The sequence below is a fragment of the Brachyhypopomus gauderio genome, chromosome 7 (genome assembly GCF_052324685.1).
Source record: "Brachyhypopomus gauderio isolate BG-103 chromosome 7, BGAUD_0.2, whole genome shotgun sequence".
NCBI lineage: Eukaryota > Metazoa > Chordata > Actinopteri > Gymnotiformes > Hypopomidae > Brachyhypopomus > Brachyhypopomus gauderio.
The window spans coordinates 8235836-8247491 of record NC_135217.1 but is presented as its reverse complement, the minus strand read 5'-3'; the positions used below and the strand labels follow the sequence as shown (position 1 = coordinate 8247491).

The 11656-nt window shown below is 45.8% G+C and overlaps 2 protein-coding genes across 5 annotated transcripts; both read right to left on the bottom strand.

Moving 5' to 3' along the window:
* Window positions 1–89: 89 nt before the first annotated feature.
* Window positions 90–7696, bottom strand: surf4 (surfeit 4). Its single transcript, XM_077011422.1, has 6 exons — window positions 7441–7696; window positions 4718–4904; window positions 4365–4441; window positions 3942–3985; window positions 3286–3472; window positions 90–1415 (listed from the first exon to the last, which is right to left on the bottom strand). The coding sequence occupies exons 1-6, from the start codon at window positions 7486–7488 to the stop codon at window positions 1149–1151; spliced, it is 810 nt and encodes a 269-aa protein (XP_076867537.1). The 5' UTR covers window positions 7489–7696; the 3' UTR covers window positions 90–1148.
* A 270-nt stretch (window positions 7697–7966) lies between these two features.
* Window positions 7967–11399, bottom strand: LOC143518710 (uncharacterized). 4 transcript variants are annotated; one of them, XM_077011416.1, is made up of 3 exons: window positions 11284–11321; window positions 11048–11153; window positions 7967–10536 (listed from the first exon to the last, which is right to left on the bottom strand). In XM_077011416.1, exon 3 carries the CDS (start codon window positions 10454–10456, stop codon window positions 8642–8644), a length of 1815 nt encoding a protein of 604 aa, XP_076867531.1. In that variant the 5' UTR covers window positions 10457–10536; window positions 11048–11153; window positions 11284–11321; the 3' UTR covers window positions 7967–8641. The 4 variants fall into 4 exon arrangements, with proteins under 4 accessions (XP_076867531.1, XP_076867529.1, XP_076867530.1 ...); XM_077011414.1 differs by lacking the exon at window positions 11048–11153 and having other exon boundaries at window positions 11284–11399; XM_077011415.1 differs by lacking the exon at window positions 11048–11153 and having other exon boundaries at window positions 11220–11366.
* Between the last annotated feature and the right edge of the window lie 257 nt (window positions 11400–11656).

Genomic DNA, 11656 nt, shown 5'->3' with positions numbered 1-11656 from the left:
AATAATTACCACACAAAACCTGAAGTGTAAAATAAGAATACTAAATTTACATTTAAAGCTCGATTTTTAGTTTAATAAATAAGACAGGCTGAGTTTTTTTATTTGCTTTTATTTTTCTCCGCCATGATCTGAAAACAAATCAAAATACAATATAAACTTCTGTAAATCAACATGATACGTTATTTTTGAAGACAGCAACACAGAGCGAGACGATATTCAGGTGCAGTAGACCTTATTCAGAGCTATTCCACCTGGGTAGATTCGTGAAATATGACGAGACTTTACTCAGTCGGTAAGCTCCAGTTTGCAGCCTTGGTCCGAGATACACTAGTAGTTAGATCATATAGGACTCGGTCCAATGGGAGGGATCTGATGGGAACTACAACTGCCTGAAAGGGTTTTATCACCTTACCACAGCATCCTTTTCTTATTTGGATGGCAGTTTATATATTCCACATCCCCTCACCTGAACCACAAACAGTATTATTCACAAACGACCCTGTGCACTCTAGACACAAGAGCCATTTATTTACGAATTAAGTATGATTGTTGTAGGAAAATGGAAAAACAGGATGGGCCCTTAGCCAATTGGAGTCGAGACTCCATCAGTCACATATGAATATGGCTCTTATGTCCTCGATCAAAGCATTACATTGCTGTTATTTCATAGAGGCTATACACGTACCCATTTCACAGCTATCTCTCCAAGCATCTTAAATTGCACAACCCTATAGCAATGCGCACAGGTGAAGCATCGCGGCAGGATGACCAAGTTCACGATGTTTTACAGACGCCGTCGTTAATGCTGAGATTTGCGGCAAGAGAAAAGCAAATTTCAGGTGTAAAAGGAACTCGGCCATAACTCCCCAGACTGATCCTGGAGTGCTGGGTGCGTTTCCTTCGTTGTTGTTTTCATGATAAGGGGACATATTGGAACAGAAAAAAACGGTCTGACTGTCTGAACTCACAGAAGCAGAACAAAAGGGAGAGGGGGAAAAACGAGAGTGAGGTGGGGGAGGGGGAACGATCAGTGTGCCCCGCGTCACACTGGGATGTCGATGCTGTAAAAAGATTGTGGGTCCTCGTGTCCTGGGCAGTGGCTTTGTTGTTTTGCTTTTTGTATTATTTTGTGGGGGGCTAGAGTCTCTTCACCACTCCTTTTTCTTCTCGTCCATGGAGACGCCCCCGGGCCCCAACGCCACCACTAACAGCAGGCCCCCGACGACCGACGTGGTCTGGAAGAAGTCATACTTGAGGAAGTCGTGCATGGGTTTGTAGGCAGGAACGGTCCAGAAGGCGTTGAAGTAGACGTTGATGGCCATGAGCCACACCACCAGGGTGAGGGCCGCCAGCTTGGTCTTGAAGCCGATGGCCACCAGGATAATGAGCGCAGTACCCACCATGTTCTGCAGGATCTGTAGGAGGAGGAGAAGAGGATGGGTGATTAAGATCAGGAAGAAGCTTCAAAGGAAATAAATATTAATGAAAAAAAGACAAATATCAACCTAAACAGGAACTCCAACGATCAACCTAATGATGATGAAATGTATAAATAAAATGCTAAATCATTATCAGATCATCACTTTACATTGCAAGAGGAGCACATGTATATAAACACACCCACCGACAGTCAATCAAGAAGCATAAGATCAGAGGGAGGGTTGGGCAGAAATGACAAATTGTGTGAGAGAGCACAGGGTGTGGAGGTGTGCGTCTCCACGTGCAGTCCCCCCAGGCACCGCCTTCCATAATCCCAATGAATTCACTCAAGTAATTAGTCTTTTTTTTCCATAAACCTTTGTCCAGGGGAGTTATTACACAAAAGGTGAAAAAACTGTGTTATAAGTTTTACAAGTTTTTTGACTGAAGGGAAGGTTGTGCAGAGAGAGAAGACTGTGTAGTGCAGGGGTGCCCACAATTTTCAGCTTGCGAGCTACTTATAAGATGACCAAGTCAGAAAGATCTACCTATTTATTTTTGTAGCGGCGTGTGTCGATCGTTGACGGGGGTGGCGGCGATGTGTGCCGATCGTTGATGGGGGGGGGGGGTGCGTATGTCAAATCCTAGACGTCAGATTGGCTACCATGTATGTCAATCAATATACAACCGTCAGTGCACATGGATGATAGCCTGTCACTCATCCACTACTTTTTAATGTCATGCGATCTACCCACACCTCCTTCAAAGTAATGGGCACCCCTGGTGTAGTGATTGTCAGAAGACTGTGATCCAGAGAGAGAAGACTGTGAACCAGAGAGAGAAGACTGTGTAGTGACTGTCAGAAGACTGTGAACCAGTGAGAGAAGACTGTGTAGTGACTGTCAGAAGACTGTGATCCAGAGAGAGAAGACTGTGTAGTGACTGTCAGAAGACTGTGATCCAGAGAGAGAAGACTGTGTAGTGACTGTCAGAAGACTGTGATCCAGAGAGAGAAGAATGTGCAGTGACTGTCAGAAGACTGTGATCCAGAGAGAAGACTGTGTAGTGACTGTCAGAAGACTGTGATCCAGAGAGAGAAGAATGTGCAGTGACTGTCAGAAGACTGTGATCCAGAGAGAAGACTGTGTAGTGACTGTCAGAAGACTGTGATCCAGAGAGAGAAGAATGTGCAGTGACTGTCAGAAGACTGTGATCCAGAGAGAAGACTGTGTAGTGACTGTCAGAAGACTGTGATCCAGAGAGAGAAGACTGTGTAGTGACTGTCAGAAGACTGTGATCCAGAGAGAGAAGACTGTGTAGTGACTGTCAGAAGACTGTGATCCAGAGAGAGAAGACTGTGTAGTGACTGTCAGAAGACTGTGATCCAGAGAGAGAAGACTGTGTAGTGACTGTCAGAAGACTGTGATCCAGAGAGAAGACTGTGTAGTGACTGTCAGAAGACTGTGATCCAGAGAGAGAAGAATGTGCAGTGACTGTCAGAAGACTGTGATCCAGAGAGAAGACTGTGTAGTGACTGTCAGAAGACTGTGATCCAGAGAGAGAAGACTGTGTAGTGACTGTCAGAAGACTGTGATCCAGAGAGAGAAGACTGTGTAGTGACTGTCAGAAGACTGTGATCCAGAGAGAGAAGACTGTGTAGTGACTGTCAGAAGACTGATCCAGAAACAGTGCAGCACTTCCTCCTCCACTGTAAACAGTCTCACAGATTTGGTCAAATTTCACAGTAAAAATGTACGCTATATAGAGGGGGAGAGAGGGAGGCGGTGCAGGTGTGGATGGAGGGTGGATTCACAGGCCCTGCTATATAGAGGGGGAGAGAGGGAGGGTGGATTCACAGGCCCTCACCGAGAAGAAGCTAGAGTCGAAATGAAGTAACGTCATGAACATGAGCACCAGCAGCACGCGGCCGCCCAGCTGCATGTACTGTTTGGGCGAGCTCTCGCCCATGGAGGGCACGCCTGCAAACATGCTCTTCCCGTCCGTCCGTGACTCAGCCAGGAGCAAGAGCAGACCGCCACCCAGAGCCATGTTCCTGCGAGACACACACACACACATACACACACACAATGACAGCAGTGATATAGGGGTGCTGCACAATACACTGCCACTGTGCGTGACAATGCGTCCACACAAATCCACCGCCTGCGTGTGTGACAGTGCAGTTTGACTGCTGTGTGTGTGTGGAAGGACCCAACAGCACCACTGCCACTATGTGACACAGCCACACAAAGGTACGTTTGTCAGATCCATAACACATCAGTACCAAGCAACTTCACTACACTGTAAATGCACTGAAGTTAACAGACATATGCGTGCAACAACAAAGTGTTTGTTTTCATAGCGTCAATGCATAAATACATATTCATACATATTCATGCTTTCCCTTTAAGACACACTAAAACAAGAATAGTACATCCTTTCCCAGCACTGGTGTATGAATATGATGGATGTTGCTATAGTGTAGTTCTGTTATTGAGTTGACTGTATGGAATGAAACTCACCTCATCAAAAACTTTAAATCCCATAGAATACTATAGGCAACAGTCTGAAAGTAGAGAAATGTGTCAGGTTTACCAACATATGGAGATGTACATATTCACCTCACTCTGATAAAAGGGGGTCAAGGCTAGCCAGTCATTACCAAAGAATAAACCCCTGACTACGTGATCCTGTTATTGCCATGAAGGGTTTTAGTATGTGTAAATGTACTGACCAGGTTGGGTTACATAGTTAACTGTCAATTATATAAATGTCATAGAATAATGGTTCAGAATTTATTTTATTAACCAGATACAAGTCTCTTCTAGAAAAGAAAAGTCAATTGAGTTCAACAGGTCAGGAGTCTAAAATTCAGAAACAACATCTCAACCCCCTCAAGTAACCAATCGTAACTGAGTATACTGCAAATTCTGTGTTTGTTTTACCTGTAGCGCAATAATGCCAAATAATCCAAAGCAGGCATACTGTACGAAATTTCTACTGAGAACAAGGACACAGCCACCTGCAGGGGAACAAGACAGTCTGTGTGAGCGTCTGACAGACTCACTCATCACCTCACACACCCACGCTCCCGTAAACCACTCTCAATCTGCTCCCGTGTGTGGTGGGCTTCTGATCTTTCAAACGATAAATAGACCGGGGGAGTGAACATTCAATATTCATATTTGAAAAAATTCCAATGCAACATTTAAGCACAATTTTCTTGTGACATTTTAAAAAACGATGGTGATTATTTTTATGTTTACAACATGGTAGCAGAGAGCTACTGTGTCCTCACCCAGCTGTCCGAGGAGGTTGAGCAGCACGAAGCAGGTGGCCAGGAAGTAGCCGCAGCTCCAGGTGGCCTCGATGTAGTCCCTCTGCTCGTACCACTGGAACCACATGCGGATGCCGTCCTCCAGGAAGGTGCTGATCAGGCACAGGCGGGCCAGGTGGGGCAGGTACTGCTTCGTCACTCTGAGGAACTTTTGAGGGGACGCAAAACGAAACGTGCTCAGTCACGCCAGCAAAAGAAACAGGCCTGTGTTTACACGGATGAGTGCGATACAGGCTAATCTCAGATTAGTGTGTATCTTTTAGTTTAGTACAACATTCTCGATACTGGTCTTTGCTTGTTGTGGATAATGAGTCAGTCAATATCAAATATAAATAATGTCCCATAGCAATAGTAAGACTGTAGGGTTTTGTAACTGATATATTAAGTATTCCAGTCCCTCCCATCCCCAATATAACGTTTTCCCCTCATTATTATTATTAGTGTCTTTTCCCCCCTCCGTTTCCTCCCTTTCTTTTTCATGCAAGCATCTGCTGACTTTGAACACAACGTGTCCGTTTATGAGTGAGCAGTTGCCTCGTCAATAACGAATGCACGGACTGTGCAAAATACACAAACAAAGGCGAGATTTCTGCTATATCAGAACGACTCCACAGAGCACAGGAAGCAATACTACATGAACCCCACAAAGGAGTGAGGGAATATAAACATACTTTGGGATCCTTTGTTGAAGGACTGTGTTAACGTTGTGTGGAAGCACACTGCCACTTTTATTGGACTGAGGTAATGTTGTGAATAAAATATAAAATACCAGCTGGAAACTATTTGGGGTAAGTCTCTATTTATGGCCTAACTACACTACAATCAACCCCACAAACTGCCAGTATTGTCTATCTAAGTCTATCTTACTAAGTCTAGTAAGTCTTTCTGGTCAAGAGTGTGTGCTAAATTAATGGATAATAAATTATGTTGTGAATAGAAATGTGTTTGTGGCTGCAGTTCCCACCTGCAGACACTAATCTAAGGAAACACTCTGCATGAAATAATGACAATAAACTATGTTTCACTTGTGCTAAATTTACATGAGACAATAAACCAATACATTTTGACCATTTATAAGATTGCCTATAACCTGAGGCAATTCTGTCACAATATTCTGCCATAAACCATCTGCTTTAGAGTGTGAGGACATGCATTTTGAATCAGACCAGCATTTGTGTTTCCATGAAGACTGCCCATTTAAAAGCAACAATGTATTAAACAATTACATTGTCTAACAATTACATACAGGACATTCTTGGTTTTCATTAAAACAGCAGGTGTTTTTTTTCCATATTGCTTCACGTGTGAGCGTAGGATCATGAAAGCATGACCTGATTGGCTTCCATGCGAGTTACTCTCACACTGCTTAGGATACGTATGGGACTTGTTAAGTAGGGATTGGCTGCCTTGTGCTGGCAAGCGCTGACGTGGACCATTTGGTGGGAGGGATTGTGGGAGTGGCTACAGTACAGTGCAATTCACATGTGCTTATGATAAACGGTGTAGTGGAACACCTTTCTAAAATGTTAAGCATAAAGAGGATGCATTAGGAGAGTATAGCATATTTGGCATCTTTGCTGTCTAGTTTATCAGAGCCTTTATGTCAAGACCAAACTGTAGACATCTATCCGAGCCGAGATTGAAAGACGTGGCAATTTTACTGCTTATGCATTTAAGGATAGCCAAGCGTGTACAAGTGTGATCAACCTTTTTGCACTTTAATCCATCAAGATAGGGTACACTGGCTCATTAGCTGTGATGACTCAGATACATCTTAATTATTTACACATTTAGCCCACATATTTTTATATTTTGATTACACTCGGTGCACAACAAGTCCTCTGCGTTGGCCTCATTCACATCTCAGAACAACTAACTACAGTGTGTTCAGGACTGACTGCTGCACCAAGACATACAGTACTGTACAGTACACACACCGAGCTTGAAACATGAACTTCCAAAATCCAGATTTAGACTCGCAAAGGGGATTCCTGTTACATCTTAGTCTCGCAACCATCAAAAGACATTCCTCCAAGCACAAGCATGCCTGGTGTGTGAGGATCACAAGCAGGGAGCCTTTCCCCTACAATACACACGGGTTATGTCCTCGACAACAGACAGCAGCACCACCAAACCCTCACACACTGATCTCACCTGTGGCCCAACACCAGACAGCAGCACCACCAAACCCTCACACACTGATCTCACCTGTGGCCCAACACCAGACAGCAGCACCACCAAACCCTCACACACTGATCTCACCTGTGGCCCAACACCAGACATCAACACCACCAAACCCTCACACACTGACCTCACCTGTGGCCCAACACCAGTCATCAACACCGCCAAACCCCCACACACTGATCTCGACACTGCAGCGTTTCACACCGGGGAACCAGCTAGACACCCAACTAAGAACCAAGGCGTCCTGTTCAAAACCACTCCAAACTTGCGAGGTTCTTTAACTATACACAAACTCTTTACGTCCCCCCCCCCAAACACACACAGCCGGCGTGTGTGTGTGTGTGTAGTTAAGGACTTCATTCGGTGGGATAAATCAGGACAGTCGAGTGTGAGTGTTGCGAAACCGCCTCGACGCCCCAGTTTCATTTGAACTCCGCTAGCTGAACTAAACTAGCTAAACTAGCCGAAGAACCGCACCTTCCCGCCTCACGTAACGTTACCTGGTCGGCCACGTCCTCGGCTGTACTCATGAGATCTTCCTGTCCCATGGCGTACACTGGTGAAGGTGAATTAAAGTGCCACTAACGCCCAGTGTGTCGTCGTCCTCTCAGAAACGCTCCGTCTCCGTTAGCTCCCCTCTGCTGCCTCCACAGACTAGGCCGCCACCGTCCCACAATGCCCCGCGCGACCACGGCGGACCCCTATAGTCCCCGCGCGCTGTGTGCCACGTAGACCGAGGACGTGATGTGTGTGTGTGTGCAGTGATCAGACTGGAGCACAACTCATCACAGAACCCAACACCAATACCATACGGAACACATTAGTCTGTGCTTAACTGTGTGAGGGCACAAGCTTGTGATTTAAAGACACGTTAAACTATATAATTTTTTAATTGCCTTATTTTTATTTCAAGCCAAGCTGACCATGTGTACTATATGTGTAGGCCTAAACCATTTGAGGTTTTTAAGTGGTTGATACAATATCTTGTTCTCGTATTCTCTGATTGTTTGAAAGCAACAAAGCAGAAAGAGTTCAACAACACTATTTATTTAGGGAGTGAGCTAAACTATACTTACATTTGTGAGGAAAGATACAGCAATGATTTCAGGACATATGCAGGCATAAGTATGCACAATATAATCAGGACACGAGCAAAGGGACACGTGATGCATTGAGAAAGACGTATAAAGTATGAAATAGACCTAAAAAAAAAAGTCCTAGCATATCATGCAGGTAGTTTAGTGTATTCATATTTTCATAACATGGACAATCTAAAATTGCACAGTAAAAAGTGGGCGACTACATTCTAGAGCTAACCAATGGCTACATGATCACTCTGCCAGTTAAAAACACACTATATCCTAAAAACTATGGAAAAAATTCAGACGGCAATAGTTAACATACGTTTTCTTAATGGACAAAAGCTTCGTAGCATGATGCAATGCTTATAAGGAACAGCAGCAACAAAGTCACTGCAGAAGCTACAACATTTGCCTAATTATGGTATTGCTTACAGTTGCTTAACTGCAAGGGATTTATCCCCTATTTGCTCAACTGCCATGGTGGCATCAACTCACTTAAAAAAAGTATGTAAATATAACCTGAGGGGGTGAAGAGACTTTAGCACTTACATTTTAATCACAACAGTAGTAACAGAACACAAGTAATTCAGTAAGATCACAAATGTGTGATGTCATTTCGTCATGTTTCCTGTCTGCACACTGCGTCCCCTGAACTGGAGGCCGTGTTTTCTCCAGCTGACAGACTGACCACAAATGGAAGATCAGCAACTGTTGCTTTCAGTGAATCTGTGTAATTGGCCTTCGCCATCCACACCTGTCGTCTGACAGCAACAGACGCTGCCATGATCCTTCCAGAAAGTTCTGCCTGATGTGAGGAGAGTTGGAACGTGAACTGTCCAATGAGCTTAAGCTCACAGAGAATGGCTGTAAGCCTCTGTGGTTGGTCTTCAGAAATCTCCACCAAAAGACGCTTTTGATAGTCCGACAGGTAACGCAAATAGTTAGCCGTTTTGGCCAGCATTCCCGCAGTCTGGTAGGTTTTTTCGACTAGAGCCTCTGTAAACTTCCAGCGGTCAGCAGGAAAAGACTGTTCTCTACTCTCTGTGGGTCTGACGGCTTGGAAGATGGCCGACATGAAGCTGTTAACTTGAGGCATGTGATCGTAAGCTGAAGACTGGCACTCGTGAAGCTTGTACAACTCTGAAAAAACTGTCCTGAAGGGCTTTGCGCTTGATGGGTTGGACCATGTGCTTTGCACCAACTCCTCAAATTCTGGCGCCATGACGGGATGCGGTGGGTCAGAACTGGTGGGCGATTTGGAAGAACCGATGCCCAAATATCTGGCCGCACGTCCTATGAGGTTCTGTAGCTCGTTGGACGTGAGCACCTCCTGTGCTGCTACTTCATTCATGGGTGGCTGAGAGTCTCCCTCACCTTCACCGTCAAGTGGCAAACCTGATCTTGTGGCACTGGAGACACCTACGGGCCTCTCCTCCTGTTTCACTACAACCGAAGGGGCAGCGCATTCACTGACCACGGGATCCAGAGCCCGCCGCACCTGACCCTCCTGGGACGAGCTGAACACCTGAGAGCTCTCCACGGCATTTGGACACGTGGGAGAGAGGGCGGCGCCGGAACCCCTCCTCTCCAAGACGTCCATCCTCCTCTCCAGCATGCTCCACTGAAACTGCACGGCTCTCTGCTGGGCCTCCAGCTTCTGCTGCACCATCTCCAGCAGACGACCATGCCGCCGTTCCAGCTTGGCGGACTTCCTCGACTCCCGCCGCGTCTTCTTCTCCTTCGCCGACTCGCAGGAGGAGGAGGAGGAGTCGGAGGAGCTCCAGGACGAGCACGAGGGGGGCGGAGACGGGGACCGCTTCCGTCTGCGCCCGTGGCTCCTGCCGACGTGGCGGGTGCGACACGCGTCACACCGGGACGAGCGGCGCCTCTTGTGGGACGTGGACGGCGTCGTGGGAGGCTTCAGGTGCTCCGCGGGCGGCGCCGGGTCCGACGTGTGCTGCAAGGCCAAGCGGGACACGTAGGTGCCCTTCACCACGCCAGCGTTAGGCTCAGACAGGCCCGGAGAAGGGGACAGAATGGTGAACATCACTGGCACGGTGGAGGAGGACGGAGCAGGCGTGGCTATTTCGGCCCGCGTTGTAGTGGGTACGGCGGCCGAAATCTTCGGCGGCCTAAATTCTGAGATGGCGGAGGGCAGAGTTGCTGCCTCGAGCTTCGGCACAACTCCCGTCTGAGCGGCTTCGTTTTTCCGCTGCTGGGCCTCCTGGTGTATCACCTCCTGCACCTTTGTGAGACGCTTTATACAAGTGCTCCAGTCCATCTTGGCACAGTGGGGGCATTTTCCATACTCCAGGACTGCCTCTTTGGCATGCTGTATTCCCAGGCACAGTAAACACTTCTCATGGGTGTCCTTGGACTGGATTTTATAATTGCGGCATGCACACCATGTAAATTTCACCGAGGAACTTGCCATGGTGTATAGGCCAGTTTGCAACAGTATGGGATGTTGTTTAGGATTTTAAGGCAATGCCCAATTGCTTATACGTAGATTCCCTGAAAAGAAACACAAACACAAAACAAGGGCAAAAAGTCATTTGCTTAAATGTAGTATGTGCTGTACCTCAATGCTACCATGCAAGTCCATGTATTAGCTATTGTTCCCCATGCATCATGGACAGATCTACATGTAGACTAAATCATTTTACACAGTGTAGATGTGTGTGAACACATTCTACAGACCCACACCAAAGCAAGATCACCATACAAGCAACATTTTTTGTTATTCTCGATCCCACAATGCAGTTCAGTAACTATAATTGATATTGCTGTTTATTACAAACCCCAAGAGATCACTGACATAAAGGTGTTATACTGGTTTTGAGTGGATCCCAGAAAATAAACACAACTGACACAAACCATTCTCTCCTTCTATCTGCAAACAGTGCAACAAAGTATCTTGCTTAATGCTTTTGCTTGGTCTATTACATACATAATACATTTAGATATCGAGATTTAATCCTACTTCATACTTTTAAGTAAGATGTGTACAGTTAGGTTCAACAACCTGTTCTGTTCGTTTGCATTTGTCGGAGTTATGTCCCAAAGTTTCTTCACTGGAGGTTTTAATACAGTGGTGTTAAACAGATGTCCCGTTTGGCCCAGTCTCTAACCTGTAACGGATGACGACGCTAGCTTTGCCCACCAAGATACACCTGGTATAATGTGATCCAACTTACCACAATAAAATTAGCAAGACGGCTTAGCAATAGAAGTGAAAAACCGCGTACTTTAATTTCTTACCATAAAAAAACGATCGCAAACGAACCTCGGTCTTTTCAGCCCAAACCAATAAAAACATACATAGCCCTTTCTGACGTCATCGGCCAGCGACGGACCCTCGCCGCCTTTAGTAGACCCCGCTGATGCACGATTACATTACACCAAACTCAGCCTCAACAGTGAGAAGTTAATCCTGTTAGAAAGTGGTCTTCGATTAGCGTAGATTTGATCACAACACATTGGTTCATTCTTTCATGTTATTTCACCTGAATAACGTGATAAAGCTGTACATTTGAAGCGTCAAGACGTTTCCATGACAATGTACGCTTGTGTAAAGACATTTAAGTTTTAGTATTTAGTCTTAGTGTCAAAATGTTAGAACAGCCTGACATTC

Excerpts from the sequence above, each read along its gene's own strand:
- surf4 (XM_077011422.1), bottom strand. The coding sequence starts at position 7,488 with ATGGGACAGGAAGATCTCATGAGTACAGCCGAGGACGTGGCCGACCAG. Across the intron at positions 4,905-7,440 it reads CCGAGGACGTGGCCGACCAG|TTCCTCAGAGTGACGAAGCA; the intron begins GTAACGTTACGT and ends TCCCCTCAAAAG. Across the intron at positions 3,986-4,364 it reads TTGGCATTATTGCGCTACAG|ACTGTTGCCTATAGTATTCT; the intron begins GTAAAACAAACA and ends CTCTACTTTCAG.
- LOC143518710 (XM_077011414.1), bottom strand. The coding sequence starts at position 10,456 with ATGGCAAGTTCCTCGGTGAAATTTACATGGTGTGCATGCCGCAATTAT.